We start from the raw sequence: 20,598 nt of genomic DNA on the forward strand, positions 1-20,598 counted from the left end.
GGTTCACATTTAATATCTCAACATTCTCCATATTCGATCACACACGATCCCCGTGGGGACAACATCGTGTCCATTGCACAAATGAAGTGCAAGGAAAAATGGCGAAAAGTTATCGAGATTTCTCCACCTTCCCTAATTCTAAATATCGCTGTTATAAATGGTTTCTATCCAATTTGACAACTGCATTGAAAACATATCGTCTGATTATTATTAATATAAATCAAAATCGTAACGTGATTCCCAATTGTATTGGTAAGAAGCAGAACTTTCAGACACCAACCTGTCCCGTTAACTTGATTTTCTTTCACATTAAGAAACAAAAAGACATTTGTCGGATACAACATTAGAACATAACTGGTCAATTGTTTATTCGATAACCACATAACATCCATGGAGTTATTTGAGATACACATGTGCTGGTTTTGTAAGAACGCTATAAACTGCGCAGAAGAAGTTTAAATCTTTCATCTAATAGATTAAACTAGGATAATGACCAGTTGCATGGAAAAATGAATACATTTTCCCGTGCCCTTCCCAACTCCAGTTGCGTTAATAATCTTCTCTTTAATAAATCATTGCATATTTTGCCTAGGACTGCTCTTTTTGCAAACAGAGTAACAGCAACAAACCTACACGAATCAAACACAACTGCAGAACTGTACTTCAACATCCCACGTATGATCGTTCTCCCCTTTGATTTCTTTGTAATCGTTTATTAGCTCTACCGTTGGTGGTGCTGATAATTTAAAAATCTCCGTGCCTTCACATAATTAGAGCACATGCCTGGCAAACCAATTCTTAGATGGTACAGCTATAAATTTACATGTACCGCATAAATTTGAATTTGTTAACATGCTAATTTTACTCTGATCATGGGCGTTAAAGTACCTTGTTCATTATCTTTAAAACCCTTAAAAATGTCACACATTTTAGAAATCTAAATTTCTTACACGAACAGTTATGGACTAATTGTTACTAATTGTTACCAATTTCACGTTAATAGAGTGGGAACTTACTACAATATCTCCAACTATCAATTGCATTTTCACTGTCTACCAAATCGAATCTATTCTCTGTCTTTCTGGGTAGTCTTTAAATTACTTCAAAATATGTCAATCATCGATGATATAATGAATTCTTGAATTAATTTAGTCAATGGTGTGAGTTAAAAGAATAGTTAATACAATATCTATCAATCCATGATGCAAAACTCACAATTCAATCCAATACACCCCAAAAGTCAAAGTTCACTCAGTATTACTAAATGTACATTGTTCTTTATTTCATTACTACAGCGGGTTTTGATGCAAATTCTGAACAAATTAAAAATGTGAATTAACTTTACTGTTCTGGAGATGCACCTGTTACACAATATACTGCAATAAACTACCACAAACATTATATATTAGAAAAAAAAAACATTCATACTGATTCATACACATCATGTTAAAACAAAGCTAAACATCAAAGAGCAAACAATATCAATCTGCAACATTCTAATTTAGGTTCACACAAGAATATATGTGTTGGCTATTGTCCTGTTTCCAGTCATTAATGAAGTGAGCATTATTATGGATTTATACTGGAATTAATGCAATACTTATTTACAAATGTAATAAATTGAATAACATTTAATTAAGCATGAAAATATGTATTTATCAAATTCCAGATAAAGCTGGTGAATCTGAACATCTCTTTTGCATGTTTACAAGCCTCATTAATATAGAATATTTCTAAGTTGCCACGTTAAAAAATACAGATTTTGCTAATTGTTGGGAATGTTATCTCAATGTGCTAATTACAACGTCTTTCCTAAGACCGGGAGGTTTTATTTGTAGAGATGAATAGAGCAGCCTGGTTGCCAGATGTGACTATTAACTCAATCAGGTCACTGTCCTGATGTTCCCTGTTCCAACCTTCTTTCTCAGGACATCTACTAGGCGTTCCAACCTATAGGAAGAAGAGGAACCAACATTAGAAATTCATAGGCTGAAAGTGACAATATTTGCACAGAGGAGAAGCTTGCCTGGTGGTCATTAGAAAACAAAGATGTACTGTGCAACAGAGAAACTGGTCCAGGATACAAACTCATCTCTACATTTTGTTTCTCAGACCGTTACTATTCTTAGAACAGATAAGTGAGTGAGTTGTTCGTTAAAACTCTCCAGAAAATGTTTCTTTTGTATACAATTATTTTTACTAAATTCAAGTAATACATCATAGTTTACTAAATTCCCAAAACATCTTAGTAAAACTGTTGACAATCTTAATGCAATTAAAAAAAAACCCTCAGTTTTTTTGTGTCAAAATAATTTCTTAAAAAATAAGCCTGATATTTATTTCAATGTATATTTAGGCATGAAATATGCATTGCAATATGCATTTTTTAAGTACAAATATCTGCACATTGAAAAATGTCTACGTGGAAGTATCAGTCATCTTTTTGTTTGTCACACACCATGTGGTGGTATACAATATGATTGTCAAAGGGCAGTGGATATTGCAATGTTACCTACGCATTGAAACCTACCATCTATTGCATTCCACAGGAATACCTTGATTCATGTTCATTTACAGTTTGCTTAAAACTATTAGATGGAAGATGAAAGTTTGTGCATTCATATATATTGATTTACCAGTAAAACCTGTGCATAGAAGCTGCTGCAACAAGCTATCTCTACAACCAGTAACATAACAGCTTGTTGTTGAATAGTTTGAACAAGACAGCCATAAATTGATCAGTGCAAGAGTAATGATGTAATAGAACTATTTTACAAATATAAATACCCAATAGAAAAGGCCGAGGACAATGTGACATGTAAATGAACAATTTATTTTCCAGGATTGTCAGAACATTTCTAAAATTGACACTGCTCTTGGTATACAATGTGTATGTTCATATTTCCATCTGTGGGCAACAATCAAAAGTCTATTATACTTTGTTCCTCAAAGGCAAAACTCCCCTCTATCCAACCAAATAAATCCTGAAGATTTAAATTTTGGGAGAGTAGCTATAGATACAATGTTCCATTTTAATGAAAGAAACTCGCTTCTCATTGCCAAGGTGGTCGACTCCATTCTCCTCAGCTTCAATCAATGAAACAACATTCTGCACCAATGTGTTAAATTCCCTTTTCCTTATGGGTTCTTTTGCCAAGTGACATTACATAGGAATACTTGGTTCCAATCACATTTTTCTCAGAGCTGTGAGAAAGAGTGTCAGAACTTCCCCCTTACAACCCACACAATCTCTCATGGATTTTAAGGTTAAGAGGTCATTTCACGTTGAGGTGCAATTATTTCATATTCCTTCCATTCCCCATCTACATTGCTGGATCTCATTGAGACAGGCTGAGGGCTGCCAGTGGCTATTACTGATTGCTGATTTTTTCCACAAGAATTGCACATTATTCTGGAATAATTCTGAAACGAATGAATACATTTGAGATAAATAAATAGGTTCCATGTTAATAACATTGGTTTAAGAAAAACAAGTGAAATATTTCAAAATGTTGCCTAAATTTGCACAATAATTTAACTATGTATATATATACTTCAAAGAACCACAGTTTCACTTTACATTATTGTACCCATATAACTAAGACTTTAGTGTTAAATATCATTTTTAAGTTTAAAATTGAGAAGTATTTTCATTTCGAAATTACAACAAATTATGTCCTGCCTTTTGAAACCCAAGGGCATGTTATTTTTTAAATTATATGTTTATGTATTATGCAATGTATCGCCAAGAAAGGTTGCGGGATCAACGTTTACTTTATGATTGTGTTTCATAATACAGCTCAACAATTTAGGGTTGTTCACTTTTTTTTTCAATTTGTCACTAAAATGTAATAATTGTCAAGAAAGTCAGACAGTTCCCTCCACACTTTAAACAACATTTTCTTTAGCAAAGACAAATGACATTAAACAAAATCAGATCAACTTTTTCTTCCTTTTATTAATTTCCAAATTATGTTGATAAATTCAAATTGAAGTATCATTGCTAGGGATTAGTTGGGTAACAAAATCTCTCCTTGTGTGAGTTAGTAATTAATATACGAATGAAGCTGGTAGTTTTATCCTACTGTGAGTAACTGGGCCATGGAAATCCATTGGCCAAATGGAGAAATAGGCAGCTTGGTGGGGTGGAGAAAGCTTGAATATGTGTCTTCACAACACTCCAATGGCCCTGGTGGAGCAAGAACACATTACAAGTTCCAGAATAAGGGTCACAGTTTAAGGAGTCACAGTTTAAGGATAAGGGTAAGATGAGAATTTTTAGGACCGAGATGAGAATTAATTTTTTCACACAGAGTGGTGAATCTGTGGAATTCTCTGCCACAGAATGTAGTTGAGGCCAGTTCATTGGCTATATTTAAGAGGGAGTTAGATGTGGCCATTGTGGCTAGAGGGATCAGGGGGTATGGAGAGAAGGCGGGTACCGGATACTGAGTTGGATGATCAGCCATGATCATATTGAATGGCGGTGCAGGCTCGAAGGGCTGAATGGCCTAATCCTGCACCTATTTTCTATGTTTCTATTACCAACATGAGATGACTGTATACTAATGGACATTTGGATTTTAACTCTGGCCCTAAGGCCCATGTAACCAAAAAGGTTGATGAGGGCAGATCTGTAGAAGATATGTACATGGATTTCAGCAAGGCATTTAACAAGGTTCCGCCATGGTAGGCTGCTCTGGCTAGCTGACTGAATAGAAAATTGGCTTCATTGAAGAAAGCAGAGAGTGAAGCTCGAAGATTCTTTTTTGGAATGGAGGCCTGGGGCACGTGGTATGCCTCAAGAATTGGCACTGGGCCTTTTACTGTTTGTGGTTTATATCAACGATTTGGAAGAGAATGTACAATGCAAGATTAGTAAGTTTGCAGATGACACTGAAATGGGTGACATAGAAACATAGAAACATAGAAATTAGGTGCAGGAGTAGGCCATTCGGCCCTTCGAGCCTGCACCGCCATTCAATATGATCATGGCTGATCATCCAACTCAGTATCCCGTACCTGCCTTCTCTCCATACCCGTCTGATCCCCTTAGCCACATCTAACTCCCTCTTAAATATAGCCAATGAACTGGCCTCGACTACCCTCTGTGGCAGAGAGTTCCAGAGATTCACCACTCTCTGTGTGAAAAAAGTTCTTCTCATCTCAGGTTTTAAAGGATTTCCCCCTTATCCTTAAGCTGTGACCCCTTGTCCTGGACTTCCCCAACATCGGGAGCAATCTTCCTGCATCTAGCCTGTCCAACCCCTTAAGAATTTTATAAGTTTCTATAAGATCCCCTCTCAATCTCCTAAATTCTAGAGAGTATAAACCAAGTCTATCCAGTCTTTCTTCATAAGACAGTCCTGACATCCCAGGAATCAGTCTGGTGAACCTTCTCTGCACTCCCTCTATGGCAATAATGTCCTTCCTCAGATTTTGAGACCAAAACTGTACGCAATACTCCAGGTGTGGTCTCACCAAGACCCTGTACAACTGCAGTAGAACCTCCCTGCTCCTATACTCAAATCCTTTTGATATGAAAGCTAACATACCATTCGCTTTCTTCACTGCCTGCTGCACCTGCATGCCTACTTTCAATGACTGGTGTACCATGAAACCCAGGTCTCGCTGCATCTCCCCTTTTCCTAGTCGGCCACCATTTAGATAATAGTCTGCTTTCCTGTTTTTGCCACCAAAATGGATAACCTCACATTTATCCACATTATACTGCATCTGCCAAACATTTGCCCACTCACCCAGCCTATCCAAGTCACCTTGCAGTCTCCTAGCATCCTCCTCACAGCTAACACTGCCCCCCAGCTTAGTGTCATCCACAAACTTGGAGATATTGCCTTCAATTCCCTCATCCAGATCATTAATATATATTGTAAATAGCTGGGGTCCCAGCACTGAGCCTTGCGGTACCCCACTAATCACTGCCTGCCATTGTGAAAAGGACCCGTTTACTCCTACTCTTTGCTTCCTGTTTGCCAGCCAGTTCTCTATCCACATCAATACTGAACCCCCAATGCCGTGTGCTTTGACGATGGTTATCAAAGGTTACAGCAGGATCCTGATCAATTGGCTAAGTGGGCAGAGGAATGGTTAATGATAAATTACAATTAAAACACAAAGTAGGTGCTATAACTCCAGGATAAGCGCTCAACTAAGAAAACCAGGCCCAAAACCGAAGTATTATCTAACTAAATACACCAACTTACAATAAATGACTCCATATGCAAAAAAACCTACCTACATATTAATTAGCTCTTAAAAAAAAAGAATCATGTAGATGCAAGTATATCATTGGGGTTATCAAGTGGGCACCTCCCTTCATTGGTGATTCTTTGAGATCGGCTCATGACACCTCGGGAAGGCTCAACGGTTGATTCTGGCATTCCAGAACAACCCCCCTCAATACCTGCTCTCACCACCTATGCTATCTACTATAGGAAGCTGCTGCCAATGTACCGACAAAGTCTACCTTCCCAAGTGGCGTATCTTGTTCCGCTCCATGATCTTTGGGCTGTGCCGCCGCTGCTGAAGCTAGCTAGCGTGGAGGGAGAGTGAGGTAGCGTCAATTACATGGGCTGAGCCTACGTAATTGACTCTCGCACTTCCGCCACTGGGCTCAATACACGCCCCCTTGTGAGGCAGATGTGATCGCTGCCTCCCCTGGAGCTTTTTCAATGCAGTTTTATGTGAGACCAGCGAGCCCAAATTTGATATCTTTATATGTGAAATACGTTACCTGGACTATGGAAGGTAAGGACATGTAATGAAGGGATTTACACACATTACTTTGGTGACATACATAGAGATAGTAACAGGCACACGCTTATTGTCCGCGCTCCATGCAGTTTCTGAGGGCTTGTGCAATCAGAGGGGAGGCTCAGCTCGTCGCTGCCTCACCTCTCATCTCTCCATGTATTTGCAGCGGAGCTGTGAAAATTTTGTGGTTTTTACTATCAAAATGATTGGATTCATATAGAAATGACATTTATAACGCAGATAAGTGGAAAAATCTTTAAATTTATTTAATTTTATTATTATTTTTCTTTACTTTTCTTAACAGCTATTTTCATTGGGAGTATGACAGGTGAGACTCTGCCTCCCCTGACCGCACATCTCTGCAAGAGTGTTGATGAATGCAGGGCAGTGGACTTTGACTCAATGGAATTTAGCAAGACTTTTTACAATGGTATTAATAATGGTGTCCACAATACTACCAAATTATTTTCAAAATCTATCTGGTTCACAAACATTCTTTCAAACATCCTGAGCAATATGACTGACTCTTAATTGTCTAATGAAATGGTCCAATGCACCACTCAGTTCAAAGGCAATTAGGGGTGGGCAATAAATGGGACCTCACCTAAAATAAAACTGTTATTTTCTCATCTGCCTTGACAATCTTTCTTGCAAAGTTCAGGGAGATAACTGAACATCGAGTGAATGTTATATATTTATGTCAAGAAAGACGCTGTGTTCAAATATAGGACCACAGTCAATGCCATTTTCATGTCCTGCTCCAAGGAGAGATAGTAATACGAAAACACTAGCCCTACCATGTTAAAGCAATTGAATGACAATTTCTAGTAATCTGATCAATACTAAAGTCTCAAAAGTATCAAAGTTAACAGATTATCCACAAATGGTTGATTAGAAGTTAGGGCAGTTGTCAATAATACGGCAAGTGTATGATTTGTCTCGGTCAATGACTATCACAGCTCAGGTCTTTCTGTCGAAGCTGGCACAATTCCACAGTAGTACTGGACCATGATTACCTTTTGTTGATGGTTCTAAAGGGAACTGGCAGCTCTCTACCATGCACAACACAGTCTTAAATCCTCATGCACGGGTGATCAATTGTGCAATTCTAACCTGGTCTGTTACTTTTTGCTGGACTCACTAGTTAGAACAATGACAGATTACTGACTTTGCATTGGATTTTTCAGCTTTGCGCCAGGTTGGCTGGTATAAGAACCTGAACTTCATTCATAAGTTGTGACCCTGGGCAAAAAGCTAATTACAGATAAGTGGTTTAGAGATTTTGCAGAATCCTTTGGCAGTGGTGGGTGTTCAGAATGTTCAGGGAAGGACTCAGAATCTGATCCCAAGACTTACTTGTATTATGAATAAAACACAAAATGCTGGAGGAACTCAGCAGGTCAGGCCGTTTCTGAGTTTTTTTTGGATTTATGAAGAGATTTGCAGAATCTGGATGGCATGATGGTGCAGCAGTTAGCACAGCTGCCTCACAGCTCAAGGGAACTGACTGCAATCCTGATTTTAAATGCAGTCGGCATAGCGAATGCGGGTTTGTCCTGTTATCGTGTGGATCTCCTCCAGATGCTTAGTTTTCACCCAATTAGATTAATTAGGTTCTGTAAATTATTTGTGTGTGGTGTTGAAAGTGGTAAAATAATCAAAGGGAACAGTGGTGGGCTTGGTAGAGAGAAAAAGTTGCAGCATTATTGGGGATTAAAAGGAGTGGGGTTTGAAGTGAAGCAATTGTTTTACTTGCAGTCAACATGGTCTCATTCTGTTTCATAATAAGTGGGTGATGATCTACTCAGTCAGCTCTCTGTATCCAAACTGAATTAGTGTGGGGCGGAGAGCACAACAAGTTTAGGTAATGAGGTCCTTGCTGAGATTGTCACGAGTTGTGAGTAGCCTATATTTTTCTTGAAAAGTATAACACTGCACTTTAATCCGTGCTGTATTGCTTCACCTACTAGAAACAAGAACACAGGAATGCTTACTGGTAAACTTACTTGTTATTTGAAATTACTTAATATGGGTTGTGATACAAACAACTGATGGCTACAATTGATCTGGCATATAAGATTTGAAACCATCTCGATCCACGGCAAAACAAAGGCTTCATAAGCTCTTCAATAATGCCAACATTAATTGTACAAAGTTTCTTCAGGCTGCATGTTCCACAGTAAAATATTCCTGTACATCTCTGTTGATGTTGGCAACAGATACACCTCTTAACACTTTGTTAATTACCCTTGGTGCAAAGGGAGATCAGGTCTTGTGAATCTGGCTCTTCCACGCTTTTGTTCCACTTGAGCAATTACTTTAATTACTTTCTAGCAGTGCCATTGCATGCACATTGACATGTTCCCAAACTATGATGGAAAATACAGTGCGGCCACAATGCCATGGAAATAAACCTCATCATAGAATTTACTTCCCAAATTAGTTGCTGGAAATTACAAGTTAGTTTGGGGCTACTGGCAAAATTAGTACAGAGATAATTATTTCCTTTCCACACAAATCCACCACCAAATTTCTAATTCCCGTTTATTCTTCGAGTTTTGAAAGACAACAATGTCGGAAATTCCCACTTTCTCCATTTTAGTTTTTTATACATTTTTCCAAGTGAGAAAGTGACAACTAGTATTCCCCAATTAGTTTAACCTAAAAATAGCAAGAAATATTGTTAGAACTGTAAGTTTCAAGAAAATAGTTCTCATCTTCATATTCCCAAATGTCCCAAATTCATGTATAAGATTATTTAGAGATCTGCTATTACTTAGCTGTGGGGCCAATTTAACCCATCAGATTTATCAAACAGCACCATTTATTTTGGGCTGGGGATGCTAATTGAAATGAAGTTCACATTTCAGAAGAAATGTGGGACCTTACTCTTTAAATTATTCCTTAACTTACTGGGACATCAAGAACATAAGTTTACATTCCATACCAGAAGCAAACATTTACTTCCAGTCTTTACTGTAACTTTTATCTTCACATCTTTATTAAATGTGATTGCACTTAAATGATTATCTGCCGAAAAGATTCTTTAAAAAATGGAAGCCATTTTTAAAAGTTGGAAGTATGCTTGTCTGGAAGCCATTTTTTTAAGAGGCTTGGGCATCGTGACAACAAATAAACACAAGATATCCAAAAGCAGTGTTCAGCTACTCAAAACCTGATAATACAGGAATTTCACAATAGTATAACAGTATCAGTTTGCATTGTGTCCTTAAATCCAGATGTAGTACTCAAATACATGACTTGCGTGTTAGTGTGAAACTCAACTAAGCAGTATATTGCTGATCAGGACTCTATTGTAATTTTTATATCCTTCTTCAGTGTCTTTGATACCATCTATTTTAGTGGCATCTGCAAAATGTTTTGTACATTGTCATCCAAATCATTTATGTAAATCACAAACAATAATGGGCTCAGCAACGATCCCTGTAACACATCACTAGTCACAGGCTTCCAGTCCAAAAAAACAACCTTCCATCACCACCCTGCTTCCTAACATTGTTAATTATGTATCTGATTAGCTAACTCTTCCGGAATCCCGTGTGATCTAACCTTCCTGACTAGCCTGCCGTGCGGGACCTTGTCAAAAGCCACATGCCCACATACAAAGGAACTAAGGAATTAAAGACAAGCATACTTCCAACTTTAAAAAAATTATCGAAGTACTCACTTCTGAACTTTTTCAATTAATTCGTTTTTTGCTTCCAAAGCTTGTTGCAGTTTAATCTCCATGTCTGCGTGTTCTGCCATGGCTAATTGTAGCTGGCTTGCAAGATCTTCATTTTGTTGGTGAGTGGTTGATATCATTCCTTTGCTGGCACGCAAAGCATCGCCATAAGTATCCAGGGTAACGTTGAATTGGTCTGTGAGAGAGGCCTCTTGAGATAATGACTTATGTAAGCTGAAAGAATATAAACATATTTAAAAAGTAGATTTTTTGTTAAATCTAAAAAATGATATATCTATTGATATTGTTGCAAATTATACAAACCAATGTGTACACGTCTACATATTTAAACTGTTTTTCAGTGAAGATCCTTCTGGTGGAACTAAACATGAAACATATTATGATGCATGGCAAGATGGTGTTTATAAACTTTGCTTCTTCATTTTGTCATAATGTAATTAAAGATAACAAAATAAAAAAATTAAATATTATAGAACAGTACAGCACAAGAGCAGGCCCTTTGGCCCATAATGCAAGTTCCGAAGATGCAAGTGTCAAGACCAACTTTTATCAACCTGCACATAATTTATATCCCTTCATCCCTTCATTCCTAGACGCTGCAGTTGGACCGCGGGTGAAGAATAAAGGGAAGAGATAAGACTTTGCCTTCCATCACAGTGAGGAGGTGTTGGAGACTCACTGTGATGGATGTTTATGTAAACTGTGTTAAGTGTGGATCTTGGGGTTTTTTGTAATGTAAAAAACTGTAGTAAATGTAATTTCGTTCAAACCTAGGTTTGAATGACAATAAATAGCATTCCATTCCATTCTATTCCATTCCCAGCATATCCACGTGCCTATTCAAAAGCCTGTTAAATGCCATGATTGTATCAAACCTAGGCTTTACCCTTGGATACTGGTTGAAATGCTCCCTGCATTCCAGTCAGCCGAGTTATTAGGATGGAATTTGTATTTTGGATACATTTTACATTTCCCTCTTTATAAAATATTAAATCTTCAGATAAAGATCACTAAATAATGAGCAATAAATTGTGTCTTACGCAATGCAGCGGTAGAGGGTGGAGAGCAGGAGGGGAGGTGATTAAATGACACTAGAATGACCACAGGTAGTGTTGCTCCCAAGATGCTGGCTGAGAAACATAGAAACATAGAAATTAGGTGCAGGAGTAGGCCATCCGGCCCTTCGAGCCCGCACCGCCATTCAATATGATCATGGCTGATCATCCAACTCAGTATCCCGTACCTGCCTTCTCTCCCTTCTCCCTTCTCAAAGGGTGATGAAAGTTTGTTACTCAGCTAATCTGCTTGGACATATAAATATGGGGAGTTGATTGCGAGAGGAGAGAGCTGAAAATCAATGAGAAAAAGAATATCGCAGTTGCAAAGAATCTGAAAGAAAATACTATTTTGGAAATAACCAGGTCAGGTTGTATCTATAACGAGAGAGAGAAAGTGGATTACTGTATCAGGTTGATATGCTTTCATCAGAACTGGTCAATTCTAGTGAATAGTTCATAATTTATTGGATCACTTAACCCCTTCCTAAACTGCCTGATTGGCCAGTTTTGAGAAAGCAAGGTTAAAAAATTCAATGTGCAATGGATGAGAAGGGAATCTTGCACACATGTTTACATGATACAAGCATTTATACGCACAAATAAAGATTTCAGCTGGATGTGGTAAAAGTCAGGGAGCTGGAGTGTGATTTGGCATTTTTCAGAAAACAACATAAGGATACGCAAGAGGTTCTTCCAATTTTCTTCTGGAATAGATAATGTTTGATCATTTCCAGAATTGGTTGTGTGGACTACACTTCTGCACATCATAAAAACTTATAGCTAGACCTTACTGGCCATAGATAGACACAAAACACTTGAGTAACTTAGCGGGTCAGGCAGCATCTCTGGATGCTGTAGAAATGGACAGGCGAAGTTTCGGGTCAGGACCCTGCTTCAGACTGATTGTGGTGGGCATTGGGGGTGGGGTGGGGGGAGAAAATTGGAAGCAAAAAAAGACACAGGACAAACTAGGGCCGGGAGGCAAGGAGGTTTCCGGATAGGCTGCCTGTCGGCTAGGGATGATGTGACCAAGAGGGATACATCGGTGCAAACTATGTAACTGGTTTACTGACTTTCAGTGGAGGAAGTGGGCAAAAGCTGGGCGGGGGGACACATGAGGAAAAAGCGAAGGGAGAGAGGAGGGGAGTGTGTATAGAAGTTACCCAAAATTAGAAAATGTAATGTTCATACCGCTGGGTTGTAAGCTACCCAAACAAAGTATCAGGTGCTGTTCCTCCAATTTGTGTGCCGTCTCACTCTGTCAGTGGAGCAGGCCCAGGGCAACAAAGCCAGCATGGGAATGAGAAGGGGAGTTAAAATGGTTAGTAACCTGGTGATCCAGTTGGTGGACCGAGTGTAAGTGGTCTGTGAAACCGTCGCCGAGTCTATGCTTGGTCTCAGGGATGTACAGGAGGACACATAAGGTACACTGGATGCAGTAGATGAGGTTAAAGGAGGTGCATGTGAACCTCTGTCTCACCTGGAGGACTGTCAGGGTCCCTGGATGGAGTCAAGAGAGGAGGTATATGGACAGATGATGCATCACCTTTGTTACAGGGGACAGTGTCCGGGGAGTGGTTTAGGTAGGAAGGGATGAGTGAAACAGGAATTATGGAGGGAGCAGTCGGAGGAAGGCGGAAAGAGGTGGAGTTGGGAAAATATAATTATTGGTGGGATCATGTAGAAGGAGTTAGGAGGATGATGTATTGGTTGCGAAGGCTAGTGGTGTGAAAGGCGAGAACCAAGGGGAACTCTGGCTTTGTTGCGTGTAGGAAGGACTGCAGATGCTGGTTTAAACCAAAGCTAGACGCAAAAAGCTGGAGTAACTCAGCGGGACAGGCAGCATTTCTGGAGAGAAGGAATGGGTGACGTTTCGGGAAGGGTCTTGAACCCAAAACATCACCCCCTTCTTTCCAGATATGTTGCCTGACCTGCTGAGTTACTCCAGCTTTTTGTGTCTATCTTCTGTCTTTATTGCATCTGGGGTGTGGGAATGATAGCAGAACTACAGGACACAGACGAGACAGATGAAGGGAAACTATGATTACTAAGGAATGAGGGCATCTTGGATGTCCTTGTATGGGAAACCTCATCTTGGGAGCAGATGTGGCGGAGACAGAGGAATTGAGAGCAGGGAATAGCATCTTTGCAAGAGGCAGGGTGGGAAGAAGTGTAGTCCAGATAACTGTGAGAGTTGGTAGGTTTGTGTTGGATGTCAGTCGCTAGTCTGTCTTCTGTGATGGAGATAGAGATATCAAGATAGGGGAGAGAGGTGTCTGAGATAGTCCAGGTGAATTTGAGGGCAGAATGGAAGTTATAATGATGTTAATGAGGTCCATGAGTTCTGTACAGATGTGAAAGTGGCATAACCGATCAATGGTCGGTGCAGTCGTGATTGGCTGAAGGGCCTGTTTCATATTAATTTAGGAGCAGACTGCTACATCATAGGATGATCAATTTAGATGGAGGGGTAGGACCACCATGTGGTACACTTACAGTTGGAAGCATGTTTGAGAACACATGGTTAGGAATGTGCAAAGGCAAAGATTCACAAGGAATAGTATGAAATAATTAAATACACCCCACAATCTGACCTTCAGCCGAACTCTAGCTCAAGTTACACATTGCCAATGGCTGCCAAGGTCACTTCAGCTCCCAACTCATATGCCTGAGGCTCATTCCACGCTTCCAGGGGAACATGAGCCAATCTGCAGTACATCAATGCATCAAGGTGGCTAATGTAGTGCGTACCAGGGTAACAAAAAAACATTACTTTCTTTGTGGATAACTAGCAACAAGGAGAAAACGTTATATTTTTCCCCAAATCAGTTTCTCAAAATGTCAGCTCCTTGAAATTAGAAAGGACTTCACCAACTTGAATGCAGGTTATAATTTTAACGCACCCCAGGCATTTTGGTTTATGGTTTTACAACTGGATAAATGAAAGAATGGCAGGTAAATCAAAAGTCAGAGGAGACTGATCATCCACATCTACGATGAAACAATGTAGGCCTGGACCACTGGTGAAGACCACAAATAATTGGTTCCACATGCTCAAAGCCATTCCTGAACCCGATGTATAGCTGTTCCATTGGCTGTCAACACACATGGAACCACCATCCTGTTGATGACTGTTAATGTGCATCATTCGACTTGGGTATATCTGACCCTAAAACCCTGCGCGAGAGGGTATTGTCTATCAATCGAAGACAAAGGACTTCCCTCAGCGAAATAGGCTTTCTTCCTTTACGCTACCTCCGCCCTGAGAGCCTCTATATGTCTACCACTGAAAAAGGCAATCCTGTTCCTGTTCTCACAGTGGCTTAACACAGCTGCTTTAGCTGCAGTGATGTTCAAATAAAGTAACAGCTGAAATTCAGATTCCAGGTTTCTCTGTTCCTTTCATTGAAAAATGAAATGTAGAAATTGAAATTATTCAATGTGCCAACTTTGCAGAATTAGACAATTTAACCTACCTTTCAAATTATCTGTAGATCTGTAACAAATAGGGCTCTAACAAATCTGACTACATTTTGCCAGGGTTGCTGAATCAAAATTTCTGTTTCATACCAGGGCATCGGAAATGTCCTCGTTCTTCAGGGAACGGGGATTCCCCTCCGCCACCATAGATGAGGCTCACACCAGGGTCTCATCCATACCCCGTAACACTGCTCTCTCTCCCCATCCCCGCACACGCAACAAGGGCAGAGTCCCTCTGGTCCTCACCTTTCACCCCACCAGCCGGCAAATACAACACATAATCCTCCGCCATTTCCGCCACCTCCAACGTGACCCCACCACTCGCCACATCTTCCCATCTCCCCCCATGTCTGCCTTCCGCAAAGACCGCTCCCTCCGCAACTCCCTCGTCAATTCTTCCCTTCCCTCCCGCACCACCCCCTCCCCGGGCACTTTCCGTTGCAACCGCAAGAAATGCAACACCTGTCCCTTCACCTCCCCCCTCGACTCCATTCAAGGTCCCAAGCAGTCGTTCCAGGTGCGACAAAGGTTCACCTGTATCTCCTCCAACCTCATCTACTGCATCCGCTGCTCTAGATGTCAGCTGATTTACATCGGTGAGACCAAGCGTAGGTTGGGCGACCGTTTCGCCGAACACCTCCGCTCAGTCCGCAATAACCTACCTGACCTCCCGGTGGCTCAGCACTTCAACTCCCCCTCCCATTCCCAATCCGACCTCTCTGTCCTGGGTCTCCTCCATTGCCAGAGTGAGCAACAGCGGAAATTGGAGGAACAGCACCTCATATTCCGTCTGGGGTCCTTGCGTCCTTATGGCATCAACATTGAATTCCCCCAATTTGGCTAGCCTGTGCTGTCTCCTCCCCTTCCTTCACCCTCTAGCTGTCTCCTCCCACCCTCCCATCCGCCCGCCCTCGGGCTCCTCCTCCTCCTCCCTTTTTCCTTCTCTCTTTCCCCACCCCCCATCAGTCTGAAGAAGGGTTTCGGCCCGAAACGTCGCCTATTTCCTTCGCTCCATAGATGCTGCTGCACCCGCTGAGTTTCCCCAGCAATTTTGTGTACCTTTTGCTGAATCAACCCCTGATTTCAATGTTCAGCTGTTCTTGTTCTGATGTAGTTGAGGGAACATGTTTTTGCTTGATCTTGTTGAATCTACCCTCCAGCAAACATGCTTGCATTACTAGGCAACTTGAGTCTGAAGAAGGGTTTCGGCCCGAAACGTCGCCTATTTCCTTCGCTCCATAGATGCTGCTGCACCCGCTGAGTTTCCCCAGCAATTGTGTGTACCTTCGATATTCCAGCATCTGCAGTTCCCTTTTGAACACATGCTTGCATTACTATTTGGGCTGATTTGTCCTGGCAAGTTCATCCCTACCCTGAATGATTGGGATAATTTTAAAATCTGATAGTGGGCACGAGAAAAGAAAAAGGTAGGAACTACAGATCCAAACAGTTTTTGTGCATTTGAGAGGATAATTTTGTTCATTTGGAAAAACACCTATACTCACGCCCTCTCCATGGTTGTACTAATCTGACCATATTTGAAGTGAATTGGAACAGAAGATACGGATTTAAGATTTCACTGTTTATCTGACTTTTAAAGCAAAATTATTTAACTGGATGACGTAGTGTATGTGTTAACTCACTTTGAAAATGACACAGGAATTATGATGTCAAACTCTCGTTTCTTGTGGCAGTGAGGATTTGTGCAGCAACTACTATTAGTTAATGTTATTCAAACTTGCTTGGTGTCCTATATATTTTGCATTCAAAGCCAGTGACAAAATGGCATAGCATCTCCATCTGAAATCTGACCAAATTGTGCATACCTTTAATCAATGGGTTTGAAGCACAGAGAAGAAAATATACATTAGAATAACAAATCAGAGAAATAAAATTAAAAATCCCCAATAATACAAAGAATGTTGCAACATTTCTGGTGATGAGGTGTTTTTTGGATTGAGTTGATGGAGAGGACAGAGCAGACATGGTATCCATCAATCCAGCCATTATCAGTGCAATCACCTGGTGCAAGTGACACTGATATCCTTGTGGTTCATTACTTGGACAATATTAGAATCTGATAAGTGCCATTGTCTGGGCCAATGTTGCCAGGAAGTCTTGTACTTGTCTCTCCAATGGAAGAGGGCTTTGGTCATAAACATACTTTGCTACAAGTATTCTGTCAGGAGAACACCTCCACAGAAGTTAGCTTTCCCAACTGTTTCCTTGGTGATCATGCCTTGCCAAAGATTTGTAACTTTGCTGACTGATGTCTCCCATGAAGATCAGTTTGTCTCTTGCTGGGCTGTGAACCAGGAACTTTTCAAGGTCAGAGACAAAGTTGTACTTGGCATCGTCTGTTGTTGGTTCCATACTAGAATGAGCCGCAGTATCAGAAAATGTTCAATAATTCCACAGGAGGATTTGTTAAGATGCCGGACTAGCTCATCTTTGATGCAAAACTCAGTCCAGGAGGATGATGTTCGTTTTTGTCTTGCCCCCACAGAAGGTGTGCTTAATGCCGCAGGAGGACATGAGGTGTATCTCACTCAGGGCTGTGATGTCCAAGTTTCTAAGTTTCTGTTATGAAAGTGGAGGAACAATCAAATCTTTCACTGTTGGGACTATTCACGAGGCCCCTGGCACTACATGCTCTGAACTTTGTATTATGAAGTGGAAGTCAAGGAAAAAGGAACACAAGATGACTGGGATAAAAACTCTGGTGCAAAGAGATATTAGTGACGATGTTCTGCTGGAAACAGACATAGGTGCCATTCACCATTCCGTTTTTTGTGGCAGTACAGCCTTTGGCAATTAGGGAAAGGGGTGCTTGAAGAACATGGCTTCAAACCTTGCACTCTACACATTGCCACCAGGGCATTTCCTCATGTATACTTGTCAGATGTGGAGTACCTATGTCAAGAACTGCAAGGCATACAATAGGTTTGGTTGTATCTATTTCCACAAAATCTAATGGGAAAATAAGAAACAAATGTCTGCATTCTCTCCTGTGTCAACATCCCCAGTTCCTGTGAACAAGTGGATTTCTCCCAGGGTGCTCATTTTTTTCCTATATCCCGAAGTCATTCTGACTGTCAGATTAATTGGGTAGTGGAAAATTACCTGTCGTGCATGTGGGCATTGGAATCAGGAAAATAAGCATATGATTGAATAGGCTACAGGATAATAAGTGGAGGAATGGACTTGATGAGCTTCATGGGCTCATTCCTTTCAGAGAGGCCCTCCTAGTTGACAAAACTGGTCGAAGCTCATAATTAAACGGCGTTCTTTTAGGAACAGGTCTTTCAGGTCAGATCGGGGGGAGTTCACCCCACCACGGGTACCATGTAATCCCATGCTACCTGCTCCATGGTCGTATAGTCGGTGACTAAACCGTTTCCCCCACCTGGTTTGCCAGGAGAGGAGGGAGCTGTGGACCCCCCAGCAGGACCAAAAACAAGACCTGTCAAAGGGCGGATGAGCTTCTAGCGAGCCAACGGCCATCCACACTTAAGTAGAAGTTGCGATCACTGTCGTACATAGCATTGTAAGGAATGATGATAAAGCACACACACCAAAATCCTATACTTCCTGCGGCGGAAGTGGAGGACAGAGATGTGTGGTGCGTCCGTCACCATTCCCGTTGGAAACCAGCACCACTGCGTTTGCCATTGTTTTCAACGTTGATGATGATTTTAGGAAGGAGATGAGGAATTTCTTCAGTCAGAGAGTGGTGAATCTGTGAAATTCTTTGCCACAGAAGGCTGAGGAGGCAAAGTCAGTGGATATATTTAAGGCAGAGATAGATAGATAATTGGTTACTACGGGTGTCAGGAATTGAGGGGAAGGCAGGAGAATGGGGTTAGGAGGGAGAGGTAGATCGGCCATGATAGAATGGTGGAGTGATGGGCTGAATGGCCTAATTCTGTTCCTATCACATGACCATATGAAGCACATTGTTTGCAAGTCTGAGATATGGGACTCAAATTAGGCAATCGGTTCCAAGTTCTGTCATGGGAAGAGATTAGTAGGTGGGCCGAGGAAATGATTCAAGAATGTGCTCAAGGCCCCAATGAGAAAATTCAACATCCCCACCAGCTTTTGACCATCCCTTGTCCATGATTTCTCTAAATGGAGAGCTGTGCCCATGTAAAGGTAATACAGAAAGGGCTGTGTAAACGGATGAAGGAACACATAATTTCACAAACTATCCAGTCGCCCTTCCCATTGAGTATCTCCTGGACATTTGCGGAAGAGTCTGTGCTTTCCAAATTAGTCTCCTTAGTCACCTCAGAATTTATAGAAATAGAGTGGAAATAAGTCATCCTCAGTCATGAGGAACTGCCTGAAAAGCTGTTCAAGGGGACCTATGTGGCCGTGTACACGAATCCCTGAAAGTTAATATTCAGGTATGACAAGCAATAAGAAAGGCAAACAGTGTGTTGGCCTTTATTGCAAGAGGATTTAAGAACAAGAGTAAAGATTGCAATTACATAGAGCCCTGGTGAGACCAAACTTGGAATACCGTGCGCAAGTATGATCTCCCCACCAAAGAATATATACATGGGATTGAGGAAGTTCAAACATTCACCGGACTGATTTCCAGGAAGCAAAAGATGGAGGGGAGTGTGTTGTACTGAAGTGAGGTTAAGTACACTGGCCCTGTACTTACTTGATCTTACAAGAGTGGTGCATAATCTCATTGAAATACAGGCCCTTTTTACATGGCATGAGATAGTATATGCAGGGATAACATTTCCCCTGGCTGGAGTTTCCAGGACCAACAAATAAGGGCCAATCATTCAGCACAGAGATGAGAGGATGGAATGCACAACCCTGGATGGCTGTGGAGGCTCAGTTGCTGAGTGTATTCAAGAAGTCAGGAGATTTTTGTTTTTTGAAAGTATCAATATATATGGGAGGGAAAAGGCATGAGTAAGGTGACATGCTTCAATGACTACTGACCGGTGGCACTAACGTCCATGGTGATGTTGGTTATAGAAACATAGAAACATAGAAAGTAGGTGCGAGAGTAGACCACCAGGTCCGTCGAGCCCGCACCGCCATTCGCTCATGGCTGAACACTAAACAGACACACTTACCCACAAACAGTAGACACAAGACACAGAACACAAGACACTACCCTCCCCTTTATACCGCTATCACCCCTCTCCACCCCAAGAACCGCGTGATCTCCTGGGGGAGGCAAAAAAACGGATAAAAACCCAGGTCCAATTCGGGAAAAAAGTCCACGTGACAGCTTGGAGAGACAGCTGACAGGAGGGAACTGGGGCCGTCATGGGCTAGCTACCCATGATAGCAGTCCCCAACGCTGTTTCAGTTAGTTGGAGACACCCGCTAAATGCTACTAAAAGTAAATTAAAGAGAATACCCCTAGAGCCTGCGAGAGCGGGGGCGGAAGATGGCTCACCGATTGATAACACGGTTACAGACCCAGGAACGGAAACGACTACGGACAAGGAGAGCATGGCACATGAGACATCCACAACAGCTGCGGGACACAAACTTCAGGTGTGCATTTGTGGTTGGGAGAAAATTACATCAGTGAAGGGCTTGAAG

The 20,598-nt window shown here is 41.2% G+C and overlaps 1 protein-coding gene across 4 annotated transcripts in view; it reads right to left on the reverse strand.

Annotated features, from left to right (window-relative positions):
- Window positions 1–343: 343 nt before the first annotated feature.
- The window catches only part of mipol1 (mirror-image polydactyly 1), a 170,870-nt gene continuing 150,615 nt past the window's right edge, over window positions 344–20,598 (reverse strand). For all 4 annotated transcript variants that reach the window (XM_033027131.1, XM_033027128.1, XM_033027130.1 and 1 more), the window contains 2 exons: window positions 10,463–10,693; window positions 344–1,950 (listed from right to left, as the gene is read on the reverse strand). In XM_033027131.1, the coding sequence (XP_032883022.1) occupies window positions 1,884–1,950; window positions 10,463–10,693 (298 nt within the window). In that variant the 3' untranslated portion in view covers window positions 344–1,883. The remainder of the gene's footprint in view (window positions 1,951–10,462; window positions 10,694–20,598) is intronic.

The sequence above is a fragment of the Amblyraja radiata genome, chromosome 9 (genome assembly GCF_010909765.2).
Source record: "Amblyraja radiata isolate CabotCenter1 chromosome 9, sAmbRad1.1.pri, whole genome shotgun sequence".
NCBI classification, from domain to species: domain Eukaryota; kingdom Metazoa; phylum Chordata; class Chondrichthyes; order Rajiformes; family Rajidae; genus Amblyraja; species Amblyraja radiata.